Source organism: Eleginops maclovinus, chromosome 22 (genome assembly GCF_036324505.1).
Source record: "Eleginops maclovinus isolate JMC-PN-2008 ecotype Puerto Natales chromosome 22, JC_Emac_rtc_rv5, whole genome shotgun sequence".
NCBI lineage: Eukaryota > Metazoa > Chordata > Actinopteri > Perciformes > Eleginopidae > Eleginops > Eleginops maclovinus.
In genome coordinates, this window is record NC_086370.1 from 12,689,496 (window position 1) to 12,714,656 (window position 25,161).

The 25,161-nt window shown below is 39.7% G+C and overlaps 1 protein-coding gene across 1 annotated transcript in view; it reads left to right on the forward strand.

Annotated features, from left to right (window-relative positions):
* dst (dystonin) overlaps positions 1 to 25,161 on the forward strand; it is a 98,307-nt gene that overhangs the window by 16,347 nt on the left and 56,799 nt on the right. Inside the window, 27 exon segments of the mRNA XM_063874378.1 lie at positions 2,463 to 2,524; positions 5,705 to 5,794; positions 9,048 to 9,125; positions 10,694 to 10,786; positions 16,615 to 16,781; positions 16,897 to 17,009; positions 17,200 to 17,306; positions 17,405 to 17,524; positions 17,894 to 17,989; positions 18,101 to 18,228; positions 19,658 to 19,751; positions 19,849 to 20,003; positions 20,170 to 20,641; positions 20,732 to 20,860; positions 21,174 to 21,251; positions 21,344 to 21,505; positions 21,787 to 21,891; positions 22,049 to 22,144; positions 22,255 to 22,380; positions 22,475 to 22,627; positions 22,724 to 22,878; positions 23,027 to 23,153; positions 23,256 to 23,439; positions 24,107 to 24,264; positions 24,357 to 24,535; positions 24,647 to 24,785; positions 24,873 to 25,066. Of these exon segments, the coding sequence (XP_063730448.1) occupies positions 2,463 to 2,524; positions 5,705 to 5,794; positions 9,048 to 9,125; positions 10,694 to 10,786; positions 16,615 to 16,781; positions 16,897 to 17,009; positions 17,200 to 17,306; positions 17,405 to 17,524; positions 17,894 to 17,989; positions 18,101 to 18,228; positions 19,658 to 19,751; positions 19,849 to 20,003; positions 20,170 to 20,641; positions 20,732 to 20,860; positions 21,174 to 21,251; positions 21,344 to 21,505; positions 21,787 to 21,891; positions 22,049 to 22,144; positions 22,255 to 22,380; positions 22,475 to 22,627; positions 22,724 to 22,878; positions 23,027 to 23,153; positions 23,256 to 23,439; positions 24,107 to 24,264; positions 24,357 to 24,535; positions 24,647 to 24,785; positions 24,873 to 25,066 (3,760 nt within the window).

Consider the following 25,161-nt stretch of genomic DNA (forward strand, 5'->3'; position numbering starts at 1 on the left):
CATATGATCCTCAAGAGGGCACCATACTTTAAAACACCCGAATGTTTTGAGGGGAAAGCACAGTTACAGAAATAACTTGTCTCATCATATATTTAAACCTGCTCCCTGGTTCTCAGACTAGGCCAACCGTTATATGTGCATTAACCAGTGCTGACCATGTCTGGTTGATAATGCACTCTTTCAGCTCCGTCCTTTGAGCTGGACAGTTTCCTGGATTGCTCAGCCAATCTATACTAATGAGTTTCACAGGAGAGGTTTATACATTATGCAGCAAAGAGCTTATATATGGACTTTACAAACCAAATTAATGTCCTACTCCTGGCAGCACTGCTTTAGTCCTCTGTAAATCTGCTGTTGAGTCACAGGAACAGATACATTAGCAATGACACAGCAGCTCTGACTGACTACTTTTACTGTGTCTGCTTATCCTTTTTTCATAAGTGTTGTTTTTGTTGGACTGTGGTTTGATCGGCTGATGTGTTCATTCTTTTATTTGATGTTTGGCATCATGTGAGGCCTTGATCTAAATGTGTAAAAAAAATAATTGGCAGACGAACCCACTTACTGATTCTCTGCAGCTTTTAGAGATGCGCTATTTTTAGATGAACTAAATGTAATCTACAGAGGGTATATTCACGTGGCTTGTGAGCTACCTCTGATAAAGTGTAAATGCCTTTTTTAAGCTTTATGATAATTCAAAAGCCTACAGTAAGGGTTTTTATATGCTTTTTTTTAATGATAGTGGCACACTTGCGTGAGGATATGAGACAACTCCACAGTCCTGCATCTAAGGATGGGAACAATTTCCTTTTCTGTTACTGTTGTTTCAAGAAGGGTGTTGATTCTTATTTTCCAGGATGTGTGCTCAGTTAGTTCTGCTGATGCAAACATTGTGGTGTGTCTTGGCAGCTGATGCACAAAAGAGATGATTATCTGAAAACACCCTTGGAAATGAAGATCTTTAGTTTGACATGTTTATGTTGCTCAATATACACTAGTAAGATGATTGCATTAATCAAGTGATGCATGCTGTCATCAGAAATGATAGGACATTACTCTTAAACTGAAGTTTGAATGAACTGTCTGTATCCTTCCATTGGAACCACGTTTGCAGGAACTTTTTTTTTTTTTAATAATAAGCACTGATTTCTGCCTGTGGTTTCGACTGCTGCCGCTAGATAAACACTTAACCGCATGGAAACTGAAAATAGTGAGTAGCCATGGAAAACCTGACCGAACTCGTTCTAGATGCTTGGTGAAAAAGGGAGTCACGGCTGCCCTAGAGGCTCGTAGGCAGGCAGGCAAGAAGAGGGAGCGTATTACACTTTCCTCAGTCGCTTATACACATGGCATCGGTGTGCCCGATTCAAGATCCTCTCGACAGCCCGCAGGAGCTAAAGCAGAGGATGAAGTACCTGTTTCAGGCTGAGAGTGAGCATAGAGCTCACCTGGTAACGCTAATGTGCTGCATGGGTCAGTATTTATCTTACTGGTTCTTCCTGTCATTTCCTTGTGAGGTTAGTCATGTCTGCGCTTGCTCATTAAGATTTCCCGAAGCAGAACCTCTTTTGTAACCAAGGGTTATTAAATGGAGGAGGTTATCTGTGTTCAAAGCTCAGGGACATACTGACCTTCCACAGCGCTGTTGACATCAGCAGTGGGTTAAAAGGGAACTAACTGGCAGATCGTTGTTAATGTTATTGATTGAACATGGTCATTTCTTTTGGTGTTTACTGAGGAGGATGTTTTGTCAGGCAGACTGGGAGACGTGGAAGCAGTGGAATGAGTCACAACTGTGGTAACTGGCCTGAATCCTGCTCTGCTGCTCTGACATTGGATAGAGGCCAAGCTTAAGGGAGAACACAGCAACGAGAAACACAAGTTGTTCATAATGTTGACAAGAAAACTTGATACTTTTTCTTTATTATACTACAGTACTATTTCTAAAACAAGTATTGATTTTGTGAAGATGTATGCAACCAAATTACTTTGAATTGTTGCATCCATTTTTATCCTCCTGGTTGCACATTTTGTCACTGGCTACAGGAAGTCTGGTTGCTATGGTAAAGGGAAACGAAAAAAATAATGTGTTCATTGACAGCATGCAGGAGAAAGTGATGTCATTTCAGCCTCTGGGAAATGACATCCTTCACTTTCAGTGGACAAATAATTCCTAAAATAACACATTGTCTGTGCAGCAGGAAGCAAAATATTAAGGTATAAGAGTGAACAGCTTTATGTTCAAAATTCAAATAATTGGAGTTGAATTATCAACCCATCAGAAAATAATTGCTGTTCCCTCATTTTTCTCTGTTCTCGGTTACCACTAAACATATAAGGTTGCACATCAGACGTGCAAAGAGCCAAATTAGACTTTTCTAATGTTGCCTGAACACCTCTGTGGTGATGCTTTACAATGTGGGAAAAACTCACAAGTTGTATCTTTTTCTCTTTTCCATCAGATGAAAGAGACAGAGTGCAGAAAAAGACATTTACCAAATGGATAAACCAGCATCTCCTGAAGGTAAGAACTAATGTGTAATAGTTGCATATTTTCTGTTACCTGTTTCTGTGTCCAATTTAGAATATATTTCTGTTTAGATGAAAACTGATTTCCTCCATGTGTTCCTTTGGGAACTGTATTTATCAAACCAAAGGGTGAATCCTAAATAATAGTTAAAATTCCAACATGTTTCCACCTAACAATCAGCAAACCCTTTTCCTCTAACATAAACAATCCATTAGATAAGAATTGGCAGTAATAATAATTACCGCCTTTTGTGTTGGGTCCCAACATGCTAACATTCCTCCCTAAATGTTATTAAAGTTGCTTTACAAGTCATTTAACTTGACAAGTGCTGTAGCTCTGCTACAGCAACTGGTTGTCAGGAATTTAATGAAGACTTTATCAGACAGACAAGCACTGGCAAGTCTCATCAAAGAAGCCTTTATAAAAATGAATCACTTCCCAGGATTTATGTATAATGTTATACTTTATGCAACAGTGGTGCATTAATCACTGCTGTCACTAAAAAACACACTCATTTCTGTTATAAGACATGGACATACAGGTAAGTGATATATACATTAAGGGGATTTTTCTGATTCATTCATGCATTTGTTGACTTATGATAAAATTGAGTAGAAATGCATGACACTGCATTGCTTCATGTATGAGATTCCATGAGTCCTGTACATTGAATATCTTCCAGGGAAACAATTTATTTTCTGATTAAAAATGTGCAAGCAGCAACCCAGTATTTAAAAAATGTATTGAGCCAGTGACAAAATATGAAACAATGGTAGTTTAGTTTGTGCATAAGCTGAGTAAGCAGGAGATTTTTATTTTTGCAATGTGACAGTACATTTGCTGGAAAACATCAGCAGGTCAGAGTTGTGAAAATGGGCCCATATATTTTATACAGGCTATAATAGTTCCTACATGCTTTCTGTAATCTCACCATGAGGTTGACTGTAATGGTTTTCAGTGACATTCTCTAAACAACAATGGGTGTTTTGCCTTATAATTTTGTACAAGATTGCTTTCCCCTCAGGATAGCCTTTAATTAACGTTGCTTATCTGTTGAATGTTTTACAAATTCCAATCCACCTATAGTCTAATTGCCAGCTCATAGAGTCCTATTGTGAACCCGTAAATGTACACCAAAGTTTTATGTTACAATTGTATATTATGTATAGTACGGGTCCCCTGCACATAAAAACTACCTGGTGGTAACTTGCATATGTTGGGCAATTTGAACAATTAGAATAACTTGTGTTACTTAGTATTAATGATTTCGGGGTTAATTGAGGATGCTGAATCCATTTCTGACATTTTCAGTATCAAAAATGACTGTTTTAAGCAGAACATTTTATCATTTGGATTGGACAGATTGCCTATTTATTTGAAAAAGAATTGTCCACAGTAGAAATAATCATTTTCATCTTGTAGTTTCTATATCTAATGTTCGCAACACTCCTCATGGTAGTCAAAATCATCCCACTGAGAGAAAAAATATTGCCACGTTCTGGTTTAGACTGACATTTTTTAGCCTGAAAATTTCAGAAATGGATTCAGCATCCTCACCCTGAAAACCACTCCAAAAGTGTTTTACATAGGCCATTCATTGTAATTAACACAAGTTATGCTAATTGTGCAAATTGTTGAACATATGCAAGTTAGCATAAGGCAGTTTCTGTGTGTTCGGGACCCGCAGTATACGTTCTAACATAAAACTTTGGTGTACTCAACATTTCCAGGTTCACTGTGCTAGCAACACGACTATAAGCTTTACTTTGTGTTTAGTTTAGTTTTAGTTTAGCCATGTTAGCATGCTAACCCGCTAAGCTAAGATGTGGAACATGCTTATTTTTACACCTGTTAAACATCAGCTTATACAGGGTGAGACAAAACCTCTGGCCTAGTCCATTAACTGGTAACACAGCTGTAGAGCAGCTTCACCTTGAAAATAGGGCCATGCTGTTAACAGACTTGTACTATTACATGACAAGGGGGGGCTGTTCTTTTCCCCCAACCATGTTTGATTTATTGTTTTGCTCCTGAGGGGATTTTTGTGTTCTTTGATCATCATCTCCAAAGTGTGGTGTGGGCCATAAACCTGTCCTTAAGGGTCAGTTTAAGGGTTAAGGGTCCTTACTTATTGGGAGTGGGGCTTCCTGTGGATCAGTGCTGATTACTTGTTTTATGATCATTGGCTTTTTCGTTTCTCAAACAGAATGCATTTATTGTCTCCAATAAAAAAATCATGATAAGGAAGCGTGCAGATCTGCCTCAAGGAAATATCTGCTACCGCTCACTCTGTTTTGATAAGAGATGCATTATGTCATATTTGTCACGTTACGAAGAAATAAGGAAATCATATTTTATGTCTTAGTACTGCAATAAAACATGACACATGCAATGAGAAACACCATATAAAAACAATGTGTGCTGTACTTTAGTTTTTGAACTTGTCAAACATAAGTTTTTGGTTTATTTTTAATCATCTCTTAATTTCATGATTCAGGGACAGATATCAGACCACCCTATTCTTTAAGTCTCTTTCATTCTTTAAGAAATCTGAGGTGCTGAGTAACAGTTGTGGATATGCTTTGTTGACCCAATAACATAAGGGTGTAAGTCTATTTTGGTTTCACAGCTGTGGCCGCTATCTAGGATTACAGTGCTGAAAGCCCTGTGTGAAAGCAGGTCAACGGGCAGCGGGTAGTACGGTGATTTCAGAGGCGCGGTATTTAGGACGGGAAGAAGAGATGGGACAACGGGAAGGAGAAATTCTGGGACTGGAGTGGTTAGGTGTCTCGCTCAAGTGCCACGATAAGACTTCACGATGATATCCTGTGTGTTTTAAGCTACACTCATTTCCATTTAGAGGGAACTGTGAGGAAATAAAAACGAAATGAATTTAGTTGTTAAATGAGTAAAACAGTTTTTTTCTAAACTGAAACTGACACCAAGTTGAATGACATAAGAAACACCAATAGCAAAGCTTGAGCTATATTAACGGCAGGTGTTGAAATGTGAGAGTCTGTCATTGTTCCTGTTTGATCCTCTGCGGTCAGACATTTTCCAAGGGATACAATTTTGATTTCATGGCTATTAGTATAACCAATCATCAATTAAAGCTGTGTTAGTAATAATTTGATATATGATGTTCACATTTTGCATTCTCCCTCATGTCTGTAGGTACGAAAGCATATCAATGACCTCTATGAAGATTTAAGAGATGGACATAACCTGATCTCGCTCCTGGAGGTGTTGTCTGGAGACACATTGGTGAGTTAATGTTTCCCTGTTGTTTTTATTTACACGGCTGGGTTACAGATGTTTGTTGATCCTATTAAGTTCTGATCAGTCTTACGAAATCCCAACACTTTCACACTGTCATTAGACACCATTACAAACGTGTTCATGTAGAGCAACTTATCACACCTTCGCATGACTGATGGACTTGACCTTCCTCTCTCTTACTTACATAACTGATGTCAGGAAGAAAATCCTGGGATTTGATGGTCTGTAATCAGATATGCTGTGATTTTGCGTCCACCAAACTCACGAAAATCCTTTCTGGGATATCTGTCTGATGTAATCCTCATTGTGTTTAATTATGTTGTGCTACTACATGTAGGTAATATAACTAAAGGATGTTTTTTACTTGGAAGCACTAAGAGATTAGGTTATTTTTGTCACAGTAGTGGTGGTCAAGTATCGAAATACTTGATGGGATATTAAAGATGGAGATTACCAAGGAATGGTGGTTGTTTTTCAGTATGCAAAATAAAAGCAAGAAAAAGCTTGCGAAAAGGAAAACTGACTCTCTTGTTGCCCACTTGAGTTTCCTGCGAGTTCTTGGCCACTCATAATCAGTCATTAACAAAGTTTAACTTGCTAACTAGCCTTTTTAACGCACTAACTGCTAAAGGCTAACTTTTTAAAATGTATTTCACTCGGACCCTGATACCCAGAACAGGAGCTAACTTTAACATTTAAGCAATAGAAAAACCATGATAGAATACATCAAAAGCTACTTTGAAATCACAAAGCAAAGCCCCAAATAGTTCTGGTCATGCTTATTAGAGTATAGCATAAACTCCTAGCATTAACAACAGAACATATGTAGAAACAGCACAGATTTATCAGTTTGTACAAGACATAAAGACTGCTGCAGACCTTCCTTTCTGTATTAAAGAATTGTATTTAAATAGCACAATAACAGGGACAGTTATTTAAACTTATGTATTTAGAATTCCTGCATATTCTTTTCTGAGAACTTTGACCCTCAGGACACAAACACTGCTGGTTCATAAAGTTCTTGTCAAGTCTTATTGAGAATTATCTGTTTGACGCTAAGCAAACATACATTACTGCACCTGACACGGACCAAACATGAAGATGTGAATTGTTTCTATAAAGGTGTATCGTTATATCCCAATCATAAGCAGTGTTTATTTTGAGTGCAGGAAGCTGGGGATTAAAACAGGGCTGGATTGATTGCTATGACGGTTGCTCTGTAAAAATGAATTAGAATAAAAAACTATTAGGAGATTGTTCTCCACAAGGTTACTTTCCAGCTATTATTCAAGCTAAATGTAGAAATAACGAGAAAGTTTCTTCACATCAAATTATCTCATTTTAGTTGTAAAATGTAGGAAAGAAACACTTTTTAAAAACAGTAACCATGTGTAGTGCAAAACTGAAATATTTGAATAGAGTTGCTATGTAGTATTGTTAGAAAATGATTTCTATATCACACGTTATTTTAACCAAAAAACTGTAAACTTTGATATTACCTCCTGGCTTCTTGGTCTTGTTATGCAGTATGGGGGCTATTTAATTCAAGACACATCTTAAATTCTGTATATTTAAATAAAAGTCCCTTACATACAGTATAGAGTAAATAGCTGCAAACTGTATCTGTATATTTTATATAACCAGCAGCTATTTATATTATTTCATTTTTATGTTAACATGTCATTATTTCATCTTTTACTAATGTATGGTAATAGTCTTTGTGCAGTCCTGAGCTCCATAATGTTATCATTTACTGTATTTATATTGCATGTATTCCTGTGAAAGAAGCCCCAGCAGTTACTCCCTTCCCCAGTGTGACTAACTTTCATCCTCTAAGAGCTATCTATTTTCTGTTTACATCCTGTTTCCCCTCTACTTTCCCCTTCTTCTGTTCTCCACTCTCTCATTGGTTTCTGTCCATTGTCTCAACTTCCTTTTGATTTGGCCGCTGTGTGTGTCCATGTTTTCCTTTCTTCCCTCATGTGTTGCCTTTTCGGTGATAAGCCAAGGGAGCGTGATTTTCTGAAGACTTTGCGGTTGGTGAGTGGGACAGAAGCATGTGCGGTTGAGCAGCATGGAGACACGGTCGATGGTGATGATGATAAGGGGGTACGTGTGGCTTGTCCCTCAAACCCCCTTTTAACAAACTAATGCAGAGTTGTGCTGTGTGGCCAGTTAACAGGACTGTAGAAACAATCCCACTGAATGATTTGATTTTATGTAGTTATTCTATATGCTTAGAGAGTAGTGTTTCACTTTTCACAATCAAGCAACAACTTTGATTGCTACTATGTTTCACAATGCCATCTTTTCTGATCAGGAAATCATGTCTGAATCATTGTTTACATGACCGTATGAAACTGATGATGTAGGGGGATGTGCACATGATCTAAAGGCCCAGGCATATTCAGGCTCAAATTGTCTTTTTGAGCATGCATCCACAATACAATAGGCAAGCTGACTTTGCAAAAGCACGACAAAGATGCAATAAAGGAAATTGCCTTTAAAGCCTGGGTCTTTATATCAGTCTTGCTAGCTTTGCCCATCTTTGAGCTATACAATCATAGTGCTCTAAACCGTCAGGACATTTCTCATCTGCTGCTTTTAGGTATTTTGAAGCCTTAAGAGCTGTTTATAAGTGTATGAGGTCTACGGAATGAAGGCTGTGGGAGATGGGTTTATTAAAAATTGCTGCTTTGCTATTGATATGAGCTGGGTTCTTCTATCAGCTATTATCATCTTAGAAATCTGGCTGAATGCAGCAAACATCTATTGCTGCTGCTTCATCCTGGCTTCAACGCATTTTCCATTTCATTACCTCATGCTGTGGCCCCTGACTGTCCATTTGCCAAAAGATATTGGATATTTGCTCGAACAATGGAGCACTATTATTTTTAAAATACATATTGCACAGCAAAACACCTGTATTTCTGTGTGTCATGTACACTGCAGCTGTTTGGGTGTGTTACTGGGTTTCGTTATTGCACATTAAGAGCACATTTTTGGAGATACAAATGGTGGAAAATGTTTTGTATATGCTCAGATTTTGGGTGAGCCTGCAGAAATGGCTACTCTTGTTGCAGGTAGAGTTTTTTTTGTGTCTCACCAGAGTAGCGGGTAAGAAACTGGGAGCATGTCCTGTGTTCACCATGATGTTACTAATCATTTATTTAATGTGTCCTCTGATTTTGATAAGTACCTGATAATCATGGCTCTCCTTCCCTCTGTATGTCCACAGCCTCGGGAGAGAGGGAGGATGCGCTTCCACAGACTCCAGAATGTACAAATAGCACTGGATTATTTAAAGAGGCGGCAGGTAAGGATCAAACCAAGTACACTCTCCATCTATTGATCTGCCACACTTTTCATCGGAAAACATTTGTATGACCTGTGCAAAATGTAGGCTATTGATTTAAAGCCACAAAAATATCTTATGGACAACATTAGGTCTCCTTCCATGAAATCGTGACCAGGTTGCTCAAGATTATCCAGAGTATTTAAACAGTTTCCACAGAGTAATTATTTGCTTTCAACCGTATCACTACTACAGTATATCTACTAATGGACGAGAGGATAATGATTTCCGGAAAGACAAATTGCTGTTAAATTCTTTCGTGTTGGGTCTTTGAGCAACACAAGCAACTGTCATGTAGTTCCATCAGATATTTCCAACCCTTCACAGCTCACATTATAACAATATTTATTGACATCCATTCAGAATATTTGCCATTATATGCTATTGCTAAAAACAAATTCATGTACCTTCTTGCAGTTTCCAACAAATGTCCACATAATAAATTAGGACATTTTGCCCTTTGATAAAGGAAGTCGATTATCCAAAAGGCTGCAGCTGAATAGCACACAGAATTGAATCAGTTATTGTGTGCAGCTACAGTGTATCCTGGGAGTTGCATCATATTACTATAAATCTGTTCACTCGTAGCCATTGAGGCAGGGAATTGCAAGCAAAGGAACACATGTAATTGAACTGGGAGACAGTATGTGTAAATATCTGGGCTCACATGAAAACGCCCCATCGTGTGGGACATCTCCATTCAGTAGATATTATCCAAAGACGCAAACTGATTGACTCGCGGCATTTTCAGTCTTTTCTTGATAAAAATAAAAAAGCAGGTCCCAGAAATAGTAATGGCAGCTTTCAAGGAGCACTGACTACAAATCCCATCAGTGGGGTTTTTCAGGGAGCTTTGATTGCCCTCCCCTCCCCCAACCTTTCAGGATGTGATGAAGAACACACAGGCTGGCTGAGCCGTAGCCAGATGTGACGTAAGGCTTGAGACAAAGGAATCATAGATGGTCACAAATGAGTTGTTCTATTGTTTTAGCGACAACACATATCAGACACTTCAATGCATCATCTGTTGTCATTAAATGTTAAACACCCTCATTGTGTAAACTCCCTAAAGTCTCCCCCTGCAGCCTATTGATTACAACATTATTACAGATAATCAGGCTGGAACTGGAGGAATAAATTAACTGCTCCATTAAAACAAGAAAATGCTTGGACTCTGCTTTCTGAACCATGTTTTATTTAATGAAAAGATTTAATATAGATTATCTTTCACTTATGTTCGTGGAAGATGAAAACCTCCTAGTAGATTTATAGTATTTAATTAGTAGCAATCATTCATCTCTGTGTCACCTCATACCCACATGATTACTGTAACAGTGTTCCCTGACATAATATAATGACTATTGTGCCACCTTGTGGTGCTTGTTCAATGACAGGCAAAATAGAAAACGGAGCTACACTGATTTTACTTGGTTCCAAATACATTTACATGTAAAAGTGAATGCCATGATTCAAAAACTTGGAGAATACTTTTATATAGAATATGCTAATCATGTGTTTTCTGTCATTAGGTCAAACTTGTAAATATCAGGAATGACGACATCACAGACGGCAACCCAAAACTGACCCTGGGATTGATCTGGACCATAATTCTGCACTTTCAGGTCAGTGTTGTCTCCTTATGGTGTGGTAATTATTATTATGATTATTTTATCGGAACAATAATTCATATTTATCACTCAGATACTGGATATAACTTCCTTATATGACAGTGATGAGTTAACACTGACAAATGCTGTTTATTTTATTCTTCCAAAAGGTTAACTTGGTCTTTGTTAAGATTAATGATCAGTGCAGCAGAAACACTGGCATGCTTTGGGATTGAGTTACATAATAGCGTGTCAAATGCACTCCAGATTTATGCTACAAAAATGATTCTACTTTTGACCACAAGGTGTCAAAACTGTGCAGTAACATCATGTTGAATGTTGTAATTGCTGTGTTACTCATTGAAGATTAAAGTGTAATGTATGATGTGAGTGTTTACTTGGATTACTATAATTTATGTTTGATCCACCCTGTGGGGGAATTTGACAAGTTGACATCTGTTAGAAGAAATGTGTTGGTATTCACATGATGTATGGAGACATGGAAAAGGACCCTGCACAGATTTGTGTTTGAGTACAATGGTAAAAGGCTTGAACGTAGCTTTGTTTTGTTTGTATAATATATTCAATTTAATCAAAAGAAAAGGGTTTTACTGTGTGTATTCAGTTAACAGAATCTGCTTAGTCTACTGTTTGTATTTTAGCTTTGTGCACAAATCAGTGCAACCATTTTGCAGTTTGAAAGGTTGTGATGGTGTTTTTTTTACATTTTGTGAGCCCCAGGCTGAGCTTTAGTTTTCTCCCTGACCCTGAATGCTTTTAAAAAAGGTTCTCTCTGGGAATATTTTCGTTTTATGCTGGAGTGACACAAATCATGTCAAGTGGGTTAGTCAGTGTGCATGCCATGAGTATCCAGGTATCTATATAAAATCCAATAACTCTCCGAAACTTCATACTTACCTCTCTCACGTGTTCTCTCCCCTTCTCTTTTTGTCTCTGACTGTTTAATGGTGGATTGTTTATATCTTTTGCTCATGCCACTTGACTCAGTTTTTGGTTAGGGACAGGATTATTATTGAAATAATCTTTCACACTTACAGCTTTGATTGAGATGGTACTGAAACAGATGCATAATTGTAGTAATATATAAATGCTTTCATTAAAAAATAATGGAGTTGAATAGTTTATACAATTTTGCCTGGACTCGCTGACAGGTAGCGTTGGTAAAGATGCCAACACCTGCCGCTGTCCTTCTCACGCAAGCCCTTAAGCAGTGATGGGCCTGTTTCTTCTTGATTTTTAAGGATAGTTGGGCAGAAAAAAACGTTTCAGTCACATTATTAACCTTCAGCTTCATTATATAAGCAAGTATGAACAGTTTTTCAAATGTGAAGGGACATACTTCAGGGTTTTCTTTTTGCTGCAGGCAGTTTTTTTATATTGACTTGTGTAAACTGAGAGCAATGACAGGTAGTATCTTTACATCATAGCTGGTGTTAAGGTGTTTTAGACACTATCTTTTGTTTGATAATGTTTGTATAGATAGGTAAATCTCATCACAAAGCTACAGCTCGTCTTCACCCTGGTGACAATGCGGTATTTTCTTCTGAGACGTGGTGCTGAGTGTGATGTTTATTTAACTATAGCCAGTGACAGTTTGCCACCACGACAATGCGCTGTTGTCAGGTATTTCTGTGCTTGTTTGTTTGTTTTGCCCTGATTCTCTTTCACTGTCTTCGTGATGTCTACTGCTCCGGTCACGAGTCATGTATTACATTAATTCACAGATGAATGAATAACTTTAATATGAAATATGAAAAATATTGAATAGTTTCCACTATTTTACTTAAATATGTACAGTATGTGCAAGCATAACCCGATGCTGTATTCAATAGTTTTGACATAAGGTGGCCATAGGTAGCAGTGTGAGTAATCATTATGTGTATTATGTGTTAGCTGTCAGGTGACATTGCCCTTCAGGGTAACTTCATTGTTTGAATATGTTAGCTGACACTGGCCCTGTGTTTATTTTTAGTTGAGCTGCGTTGGTGACATATATTAACTGTTTTACACACTACTTATTAAATATTTTGTTAGATTCCTATTGTACACTGTGGGACAGGCGGTGTAGTGTTGTTATAAAGGTTTAATGTGGTGAATCACTTCCTGGTCAGATCATTTGCCCCCTTGTGAACTGCGTTGGTGGTGATCTGTTCAGATAGTAGTGTTTGTTTAAACCATTGGACTTAAGCCCCACCTCTGGCTTCGGCATTGTACGCAGCTTGATTAATAGACAAAGTGAAAGCACTTTGTTGTCCAGCTCGGATTTGTTTCTCTGGTTGACCTACGCTGTTCTGTTTTTCAAAGCCTCTCTGAACGGCTGGGACTCTGTCTGGGTCACACAGCCAAACTTGCTGAGCCAATATTTCTCACAGCATAATGGGTGGCCATCAGCTGGCTTCCACTTGCAGTGTAAACCTTGTCCGTCCTCCTATTACAGACACAAATATAAGACTCACAGGAGGGCGGAAGTTATGTGCACATGTTTATGTGTAGACGAAGCAGACAAGCCAGTACAAAACAGGTCTGTCCACAAGTCATTCCCATTCTTGCTCAGCTGTGAGCCACGAGCACATGGGCCACGTTTACATGCATTTATGGTGTTTGTGCTGGATTAGCAAAGCCGGAAAAATGTTTCAAAGGTCAGAAAGGATTCCAGTGTCAGAGGAGAGACTCAAGAGAGAGCACGCAGGCAAGAGAGAAATGCAGTGAGGGAGAGAGAGGGAGAGCGAGAGAGAGAGAGGGTGGTGGGGGGAGAGAGGCTGACCGGTTCTCAGCTATGAGTCAACGAAAGTTAACTTTGCTCTGACTGGCGCGAGCATTATGTCTACCGGCATTTTCTGTCACTGTGTATTGTGCGCTAGTGGCACATTGTGAAAATGGCTTTCTGTCAATGGGATAGTGTCTTTCAGATCAATCCAAGCTCACCGGATTCTTTGCCTAAGCAGAAGCTCACTGTCTGGATTTCAGCCCTGTCAATGGGTAATAGGCTGTTTGACTGTCAGCCATGGGAAACATCTGCGGCTGTGTTCGAGGCCCTAAAGAGGAATGCTATGTCGACCCCAAGAAAGCTCCACTGAGCCTTGAATCTAAGGAGCTCAAAGGGCGGCGCTATTTTCAGAGGAAGAAAAGGAAATCAGGGGATTTTCAAACTGCTGGATCTCTCAGGGGTCTTAGACGTGGTGAGGCTGTTGCAACCGAGGACAACCGCGGTAGTGCAGAACCTAAAGGTGTCCCAGTAGCGAATCCAGAGGAGTCCCAAGCAGGGCTGGGTACAACAACAGAGTTGAAGAAACATGTTTCCAGGCAGGACAGCATCAGCACAGGCGTGTATGTTGGCGAGGTACCAGTTTTGGTATTCAGAGATCCCTCTAATCAAACAACCAAAAGGTTAGCTTACAGGCCGGGAAGGTTTTTCACAGACGATGAGAGAAGCAGGTCCTCTGTAGAAGGAAAGCTTCACTGTACTAAATCAACTCCCGGAAGCGCTTCAGCTAAGGATGGTCTGCTTGTAAAGAGGCTGCTGCAACGGCAGTTAAGGAGGGCTGTCAGCTTTGGAGCAGTGGAGCACATGCTAAAGACTCTGAGGGGTAATGACAGACCTGGGAGTGAGGAGACGTTTGCCAAGATTATATGTGGCTCTCAAGCACACAGGAGGAGGAGACGGAGAGCCCACACCTGCTCTGGTTACGTAGACCATCTTCCAGCTCCTGCCAAATACATTTCCAACCAGCATGAGGTAAACATAGACCGGGTTATAAATAGCCAGTAATAATGACAAAAATAAGGAGTGTTGTTGGAGTATGATTTATCATGTTTAAGAACTTCTGCAGAGAAATGGAAGTTTGTTCGACTAGTTTTCTCTGTACCGCTCAAGCATGGTCCATGGTGCAGCGAAGAGCATTATGTCATTACTGTTGTGTATTTCTGTCTGTCCAAAGTCATTCTTGGATCACATACAAAGCCGAGGTTATTGAAGGTATTTTACACCCCAGGCGTCACCTGTGCAGAACATGAACTTTTTTGGCGTCATCATTTTCCTAGTTCTGTTAAAATATGTATGCTTCTCATCTGTATGTAGAGGGGAACAGTATGTTGATTTTTTTTTTCAAGCACTATTACTAGTTAACAGCTGTTTCACAGCATCAGGAACTAGTAGCTTACTGTAAAAGAGTCATAGCATGCTCTTACCTTGTGTGTGTGTAATAACTGATCAAATTAGAATAGTTGCTAAAAAAATACAGTTGGTTTATAGGAGACTGACGTGACAGTAAACAGTGTTTAATTTAAAAGGTGGCAATCTTCCTGGCCTTTACAGTTGTTGTTTGTCTGCTCTTTTTATCATTTTGTAAGTTAATGGCTACCATAGTTTGCATGGAAATCGGCACAATATAAATTCTAATGATGATGCAGCGATTGTCTTCTACAGTAGCAGGAAAAGGCTTGTGGTGCTACAATCAATGAGTTTGTATCATGATGTCATCCTTTCATATTTATTTAAACAAACAGAGCACTTTATTGTTGATTTCTACTCTCCCTTGTTGAACATCAACTCTTATACAGTGCTCTGAAATCACCTTGTTATATAATGACACATTTCTTGGGACAATTCTGGTGGATACACAAATGATTTTTCACTTTTGTTAACATTGTTGGATAGGGCATTTGTCAATGCCTGAGGTCTGTGTTCTGTGAGTACCTAGTTGAATCTGTTTTATCCTTTTGCATCATAGTGTGGGATGGAAATCTTAAGCTTGTCCTGAAAAATGATATTCAACAATCAGTAAAATTCAGCCTGTCTATGTCATACTGTGTTCAAGAAGTTTGAGGTGGGGCCATAGTGGTTTTTTAAGGGATTCAGTAGTTATAGGCTTAGTAACTGTAATATGTGTTCTTAACTGGACTGGAGAAATGTTTCAGACTTTAAAAATGAAGAAATCTGGATAGGTTGGTGGTATTCTTCCTCCATCTTTTTTCTTCAGGATGTGGTTATTATGGTTATTATACCTTCCTCTTGGAAGGTTGTTGATGTTCTTCCTGTAACATCTATTCTGCGTTTTGCTTTTTCTTGGCTTTTGTTCAAACCATGTACTGACATAAAATGTCTGCTGGTATATGGTACATAGTAACAAACTCTCTAAGATGTACCCTATGTAATCCTGGCAAGCTGAATTACACTGTTTCCGACATATGGTGTCACCATACATGTGATTGTTTGGGATGTATGTCACAGGAAACAAAGCGCAAAAGCGTAAATCAATATTGCTGAATATAATGTGAGCTGGAGATATAAATGTTTGCGGAGATGTCATAAATGCGCTTTAAACCCGCTGTGGTAACAACGCTGTTTAACTCAACCTGTGAAGTGTCACTGTTTGTTTGTGGTCATCCTAATCTTCAGTAATACACATTGTAAAAGTGCTGAGTCATTCATTACACATGTTTATCTTACACTGCCCTCCTGTCAATTTCCATCTCTCGAGTGTGAGAAGGAATGGTAAACAGCGAGATAAGGAAACTATTTAACTAATCCAAACCATATTCACAGATCAATCAAATATGAAATAGGTTTTTTTTTCATTATATTCTTCAACATATTTTTGAAGCTTCAAATGTTCGCTCATTGTTGTGACATGCAGATTAAAATGTAGTACTTTAATGGCTGTAGCTTGTGTTCTTGTCACGTTTGATTGCATTACTGTTTATTTCAATGTTTTGTTGTGATTGTTACTAATTAGTAAAGGTCTTGCAGGGTTGGTATTCACAGGTTTGTGGGTTAGATGCTCTGTGTCTGTGCGCCATTTAATGTCAGTGCATCTCGACAGATCTCGGAGATCCATGTGACCGGAGAGTCCGAGGACATGACAGCCAAAGAGAGGCTACTGTTCTGGTCCAGGCAAATGACAGAGGGCTACGTTGGCGTACGATGTGACAACTTCACAACCTCGTGGAGGGATGGGAGGCTATTTAACGCCATTATACATAAATACAGGTACCGTAACAACAAAGTAACTGCAGAATAGGAAAAGCACTACATCCAGATTTCGCCTTTTTACTTGCATTTTTTGCCCAACTCCATATTTTTTCTCTCTTTTTCTCTTTTATAGGCCAGACCTGATTGACATGAGCTATGTCTCGACACAGGCCAACCGATCAAATTTAGAGAATGCGTTTTGTGTAGCCGAACAGCTGGGGGTTGCCAGATTGCTGGATCCCGAAGGTGAGATCCATTCACATTGTGTCATGTTTGCTTTGACTCCAGAAAAACACTAAAAGCTTTTAACAACTTTGTGCTATAAATCATGTGGAGTGAAGCTCGGAGATGTTAGCTTGAGGGATAATTCTTCTGTAAATACAGTTCATTGTCATATGTGCATCTGTGACCTTTTGGTTTTGGCTTCCCTCGTTAGACGTGGACGTTCAGTCACCCGATGAAAAGTCAGTAATCACATACGTGTCGACACTGTATGATGCTTTCCCCAAAGTACCTGACGGCGTTGATGGAATCAGTCCAAATGTGAGTTGATGGCATCAGTCCACTAGTAACTCCACCTTAATTCCAAGTCAAAGTGCTGGAAAGTACTTCATTGCTGATGATCCTTTTTCTTTGAACAGGATGTTGATATCAAATGGGTGGAGTACCAGAACATGATCAAATACCTCAGCCAGTGGATCAAACACAATGTGGCCATAATGACAGACAGATCATTCCCCAACAACCCTGTCGAACTAAAGGTATTAAAGAAGTGAATTAGTTGGTTTGTTTAGCGTTTTTTGGCCAAAGCTGTCTACACACTGTAACAGTGTGCTTAAAATCTGCATGTAGTGTCAGTACGGTGAAGGTGAATTGTGTGCTACAAAGAACCCATGTGCAGCATCTAACTGCTGTAACTGAGACCTAAAGTGATATTGATGGATATGAAAGTGCAGAGGCATCCATTTACAGCAATTAGTCGATAGCAGCTAACAGTAAAGGCACTTTTATTCAGTTTTTATGCAGACAAGGGGAGGGCATGGACACATGCTTAGAGATCTGTCTCCTAGAAAAAATCTGCTAAAGTGCTTAATCATGATTTTTGTTACAAACTCTGCTTTCTTTTACAGGCACTTTATACACAGTATCTGCATTTTAAAGAAAATGAAATCCCAGTGAAAGAGAACGAGAAGACAAAAATCAAGACTCTCTATAAAATGCTTGAGGTATACTAATCCAAAATAGAAAAAGCATGCTACTATAATCACACATTTAGTGGTTGAATGGTTGCACACTGTACTGATAATAACAAGTCGGTTTTTTGGCATATCTGACAGATGTGGATCGAGTTTGGACGTATTCAGTTACCCCAGGGTCATCACCCAAATGATGTGGAGAAGGAATGGGGGAAATTAATTGTTGCTATGCTGGAAAGAGAGAAGAGCCTGAGGCCCGAGGTGGAAAGGTATGTGGAGGCACTGCACGTATTAATACTGTATGTTTTCTGGCTCAACATGATATGATTTAAAGGTGTCATCTTTATAGTATTTGTAACCACATTTTGTGGGTTACTTGTCCGGCAAAAGTCACCATCTAAAAAGCTTGTGTTTTGATTTGACAGAAGGTGGGCAGTATGAGACAACATTAAAGGATTTAAGCAAGAAATATAGTGTTTTATTTAGTGAAGAGCATCTAGAAATAGGAGTAAATATCTTACATGACTTCCTTAGGGTGGTAAAGGCTGTGTGATAATATTGCAAGCATACTAATGTCTCTGTTGCGCTGAGGTCAGGGTCAGTGTTTATGTCAGAGATTGATTGTCCTTATTAAATCACAAATCCCCTCACTGAACCATGGCACACTACGATATTAATTCTATCAACATATTTATGAGCTGTGTATTTCCTGATCAGATTTACCGTACCCATAATGCACCATCTCTGGGATAAAGTTGTGAGGGTTGGTTCGGCTCTGATGATCGATTGTTTTGAAACAAATGGGAAGCAAATAAATTAATATTGTGTCATAAAATTGTGTGTGGAAACTATGAGGTGCTTTCCACTCAGAAACCAAATCAGGACGGATCTGGTTACTTTAAAAAGCCAGATATTTGCATATGCTCATAGAACAGAGTGGCTGCTTTCAGATGGCAGGCTCAGTCAAGTTTTTAATCTCAAGCTGGTGCTCTGTTTCCAATATTTTTGTTGAGTAGACACTATTTCTATGGACACTTAATACAGTGATTTTGAGGTAGACAATAGTTTAGACAAGTTAAAATCTCTGTCCCTGCCTTTATGATTTATAAATGCATATTTACCCTATTAATGTTGGGAGTGGTAAAATCTGGCAGTAAAAGCAAAAACAGCGGCTCGGCCACTCCTTATGCAGCCTCAGTTGGTATACAGGAGTACTGTCTCAACCTGCTATTTAATTTTATCCCCTGAGGCAGCACATTATGTCAGAGTGGGAGACACAAGCTGCACCTGGCCGATGTGCTATAAATATGAGTGAGTTGAAAGCCGCTCCATCAGTTAGGACTGCGAATGCTGGCCGACAAACTGTCAAGGCTAGGTCGAGGCTGGGATCCTTTCAACGGGAGGACTAGGATGAGAAATGTAGCGTGGATTGTTTGAGTCGCTGGTAATGGCAGTGGTGGTTCACCAGTAAAAGTAAGATGGCCTATTTAAGTGGGATCTCGTCTTTAAGCAACAGTAGTTTCAACAGTCTCTGCTCCAATGACACCTTCATCACTGAACCGTTACAAATCAACAGCTCGGTCTTTCTCAATAACAGCATTACCTATGGATCCAGGTGAATTTACCGTATAAATTGTGAAGATTTTACATTTTTCTCTCAAGTGATACTCACAATTTAACGTTTTTTGTTTTGTAAAGGCTTGAGATGTTGCAGCAGATTGCCAACCGGGTCCAGCGGGACTGTGTCAACGGAGAGGACAAGCTGGCGTTGGCAAGAATCGCCCTGCAGTCTGTAAGTTTTGTGTTTTGACTATATACAAATTTAGATAAAATAGCAGTGTATGAACAATCCTTTGTGATGAGTCTCTTCTTTTTTTTTATCTGCTAAGGATGCAAAACGTCTCGAGTCTGGTATCCAGTTTCTAAATGAAGCTGAGATTGCTGGCTACCTCTTGGAGTGTGAAAATATCCTCAGACAACAAGTGGTGGACATCCAAATTCTTCTGGATGGGCAATTCCCCTTTGCAGATCAACTTGTCCAAAGGTGAAATATATATTCTTGCAAAAATGTTTTACTTTTCCAGGTCTCTTTCATCTCATATTGTTAAATTTTTTGGCCAATTTTCACTGTGTGCTGTGTGCATGTGTGACAAAGATAAAGAGGGATTCATCCTCCGATTCTAAATATCGTTGTTCCTTTTTGAATGCAGGGTGTCTAAACTTCGGGATGACCTGCTATCCCTGAGGTCAGAGTGTTCTTCCGTGTACAGCAAAGGACGCACGCTAACGACTGAACAAACCAAAATGATGATTTCAGGCATCACACAAAGCCTGAACTCTGGCTTCTCTCAGAACATCAACTCAAGCCTGACACCAGCCCTTACCCCTGCACTCACCCCGGGGGGGTTAGGTACCCCTGGGTCCACATTCACCTCCAGCCTTACACCGGGCCTGACCCCATCCTTCAGCCCTGCCATGACCCCCGGTCTACAGCCCGCTTCAGTCCAGGGCTTCATGGGGAGTGGTGGTGGCGGCATGGACCCCGGCAGTCTCAGGCATTTGAAACACATGCAGATCCGCAAGCCCTTACTGAAATCCTCCCTGGCAGACCCCAACATGACAGAAGAGGAGGTCAACATGAAATTTGTTCAGGACCTCCTGAGCTGGGTGGAAGAAATGCAGGTGAGTCACAACCCTCAACACGTTCATAATGTATTGTAGCTTTAACTGTACACACTTTCAATAAAATATGTGTGTATTTTTGCATTAAAGCTGCAGCTTGATCGTTCAGAGTGGGGATCTGATTTGCCAAGTGTGGAACTGCATTTAGAGAACCACAAAAGTGTACACAGAGCCATTGAAGAATTTCAAATGAGTCTTAAAGAAGCCAAGCTGAGTGAGGTAAGAATTTAGCATTACTCACATACTGTATCAAAGTGGAAATAAACACAATATATTATTTGCACATTTGGAAATGTAGAGGACAATTCCAGACAAACCTTTTTGAAAAGGGGCATTCTCCAGGCGACATATTATAGGAAATAGTTCAAATAATGTAAAATGTGCAATTTGTATGTATCTATCACTAGTTTTAGACATGTTAAAAACAGAAACATAGTTCAGAGACTACTTTACAACAGTTCAACAACTGGTGTGACATCATGCTGAAGTGGGCTGCACTTCAAACACAATGAAAATATTTGTCTTTTCTCAGATTCAGATGCAGATCCCCCTGAAACTAAGCTATTCCGACAAACTAAACAAACTAGAAAAGCAGTATGAAAGGCTATTGGTAAGTGATCCCTGAGCTCAATAGTCTTTTTCTGAAATGTGTGCTACTATAAATGCTAAACTTTGTTTTTGTTCATTTTGCACACTTTTTAGAGCAATTCCAGAGAGCGACAAAGCGACCTGGAGAGCCTGCACGACTTTGTGTCGAAGGCTACTCAGGAGCTCATCTGGCTGAATGAGAAGGAGGAGGAGGAAGTAGCCTTTGACTGGAGTGATCGCAACGGCAACATCTCCAAGAAAAGAGACTACCATGCTGTACGTATTTCCTTATTAATAAAGAGTCTTTTAAGTTAACTTTGTCATCTTCAACGCAGATGGAATAACAAGGGCTTGCGTAGACAAATGTTTAGGGATTACAGTAGCATTAATTTTCTAAAACTATACTCCCAGTGGAGGGGTTTGTGTATTGTGTCCTTAATAATTACCTTCCATCTCAGCTCTCTGAGACAGGATGTGGGATTGTGTGAGAGGATGGAGTGACTGGGTATTTGCCACAACTGTATGCCAGAGATACTCAGCCTAATGTCTTTTTACAGGACCTGATGAGGGAGCTGGATGAAAAGGAGGAAGTGATCAAGTCTGTACAGGACAAGGCAGAACGCCTTATGCTCAAGAACCACCCAGCCAGGCTCACTATTGAAGTAAGCCCTTTTTTCTCATTTCTGCAGGCAGTAGTTACGTGCCACACTGCATACTGCTCCCACAACAATTTAAATAATTGTGGTGTCTTTAAGTGTTATAATTTTCAGCTATTACTCCTGGTAATTGTGTCTTAATTCTGAGTTGTCTCTCTTTAAGGCGTACAGGGCTGCCATGCAGACGCAGTGGAGCTGGATCTTACAGCTGTGCTCATGTGTAGAACAGCATCTCAAGGAGAACGCTGTTTATTTTGAGGTAAGCTTGTGCCTGTAATAGCCTATGCAGCAGAGTGCATTTGTTTGTCTCATCTAATTTATTATCCCTTGTTTTTCTTTGTCTCATCATCCTTCTTTTAACCCATGCAGTTTTTCAGTGACGCCAAAGAGTCCATGGACTACCTAAAGAGCCTGCAGGATGCCATTCAGAGAAAATACAGCTGTGATCGAACAAGCAGCTTACACAGACTGGAGGATCTCATTCAGGAGTCCATGGTAAACTGATAGAAAGATGAATGAGTGTGTGTGTATTTTGAGATAGTTTCAAATGAATAAAAAAACAATTTCTTATGTATGGTGCTTCCCTTAGGATGAGAAAGAGCAGCTTCTTCAGTACCGCAGTACTGTCGCTGGGTTAGTGGGCAGGGCCAAGAATATCGTGCAGCTCAGGCCCAGGAACCCTGAGAGCCCCTTAAGATCCTCCATTCCTGTCAAAGCCATCTGTGATTATCGTCAGATAGAGGTATACAGGCATCCTCTAATTTATAATACACTTCATCTCCTTTAATTGACATTCTAATCATGAATCCATGTTATTTCTTTATCATAACTCTTTCAGATTACCATTTATAAAGCAGATGAGTGCGTGTTGGCCAGTAACTCTCACAGAGCCAAGTGGAAAGTCATCAACCCCGCAGGGAACGAGGCCATGGTGCCCTCTGTCTGCTTCACTGTGCCTCCACCCAACAAAGAGGCTGCTGATATGGCAACCAGGTGAGTGGAAGGATGCTAGGCTTCCTTTTGTGTCCTGTTCATCTAAATGAAGTTGTTAGTGAGGTAACAGCTTATGCTTTCATTAAGAGTCTCCTTGTTACCTGACTTTGGTGGTTTGCATTTTGTTTGCTTCTTGTTTTTCCTGCAGTACTGAGCAGTTATACCAGAATGTGCTGGCATTGTGGCATCACTCCCACATCAACATGAAGAGTGTGGTGTCTTGGCATTATTTAATGGCTGATGTACGAGCCATCCGCAACTGGAATGTGGCCTCAGTATGTAGACATTATTCCATTTTCCATTTTGTCATTCTTTTAAACACTAACTGTTTAAGTATATACTGTACATGTTTGTCTTATTCCAACTTTTCTCCACAGATAAAGACCATGTTACCAGGTGAACATCAGCAGGTTTTGAGCAACCTGCAGTCCCACTTTGACGAGTTCCTGGAAGACAGCGAGGAGTCCGAGGTCTTCACGGTGGCAGACTGTTCCCAGCTAGAGAGAGACGTTGCCGCCTGCAAGGAGTACTACCAGGAATTACTCAGATCAGCAGAAAGAGGCAAGGCTCAGACTTCCTTTTTGTCCCGCCCAACAAGGAGCTGCTGGTGCACATTGAACACGGACACGCACACACACACACACACACACACACACACACACACACACACACACACACACATACACACACACACACACACACACACACACACACACACACACAGCTCTTTAAGCCTATTAAACCCAAATTGAATGCCTTTTGGAATTATGTTGTTTTTTTACAGAGCTAAAAAAAAGTGCTGTGTAAATGAAAAGCAAACACTATGATGTGTAGCTCTGAAAAAATACTAAATATTATGTTTTGATGTAAAGAAACAAATATGTAAGTGTATACAAACCTTTTTAAAGAAATAGTTCTAATCTTTGAATGTTTTTCTGATGTATGACTTCGCTTCCCACTAGCAGTGTCAGCAGTTTAGTTGCAACTGGCCTTACTCAGCTTGGGATAATGATTCCACCTAGTGGGGATTGTGTGCGCTTTCAGTTACTGTGTATAAGACTTAATGGAGGTTGAACAATATATTTTTTATTATGAGGTATTTTCATTTTATTTAAATACCACATAATTGGCCTTTCATATCTTTAAACATAACAAACTAAAGGAATGATATAAACATATTTCATGTTTTTTGTGATTTCTTTGTACTCATTTTATTTTTTGTAAACAGAGGAACACGAGGAGTCAGTGTATAATCATTACATCTCGGAAATACGCAACTTTCGGATGCATCTGGAGGCTCACGAAGAACACCTCATCAGGCAACTCCGCACACCGCTGGAGAGAGACGACCTCGAACAAAGTCTGCAGCGCATCACAGAACATGAGGTACGTATCTGGTTATCAATACTCGTTTCATTTATTCTTGAACTTATGCGTGTTGTTATCTTAATCCTTTTTTTCTTCTCACCACTCTGCAGCAAAAGACAGCAGAGATGAACAGACTGAAGGAGGACCTTGACGTTATGAAGGAGAAGTGTGAGCTGTTCCTCAGACAGGCTGCAGGCTTTCCTTCTGTGCCAACACTTTCCTCCGAACTCTCCGTCCTCGTTCAGAGCATGAGCCAAGTGTACTCCATGTCTTCCATCTATATGGACAAGTAGGTGGCCATTGTCTAGAAGTAAACATCGGGGCATTTGGATATGTTTAAAATATATATATTTGAATCAAAAGTACCTAAACTGAAGGCCTTTTCTCTTTTGTGTTGCAGACTGAAAACAGTGAGCTTAGTGGTGAGGCACAGCCAGAGTGCAGAGGCTCTTGTTAAGTCCTATGAATCCAAACTCTACGAGGAAGACGCTATGAACTCTGACGTCAAATCCATCGAGACAGTCATTTCAACACTAAAGGTAATACACTTTTGAATTGAACACATCTCTAACATTAGCAGCGTTTGTAGTTCCTTTTTTAGTGACCACTTGTCATAATCATTCTAGCAATGGCGGACAGAGATTGACGAGAAGCAGGAAGTGTTCCATGACATGGAGGATGAGCTGCAGAAAGCACGAGTCATCAGTGACCGCATGTTCAAAGCACACAACGAGCGTGACTTTGACTTTGACTGGCACAAGGAGAAAGCTGATCAGCTGAGCGAGAGATGGCTGAACATTCACTCCCAGATTGATAGCAGGTCAGTGTTAAATAATTTTAAAGGATTTATTTTAAGAAACACGATTAATATGTACATATTTGTTTATAGAAGTGTTCTTATTGCTCATTGATGTA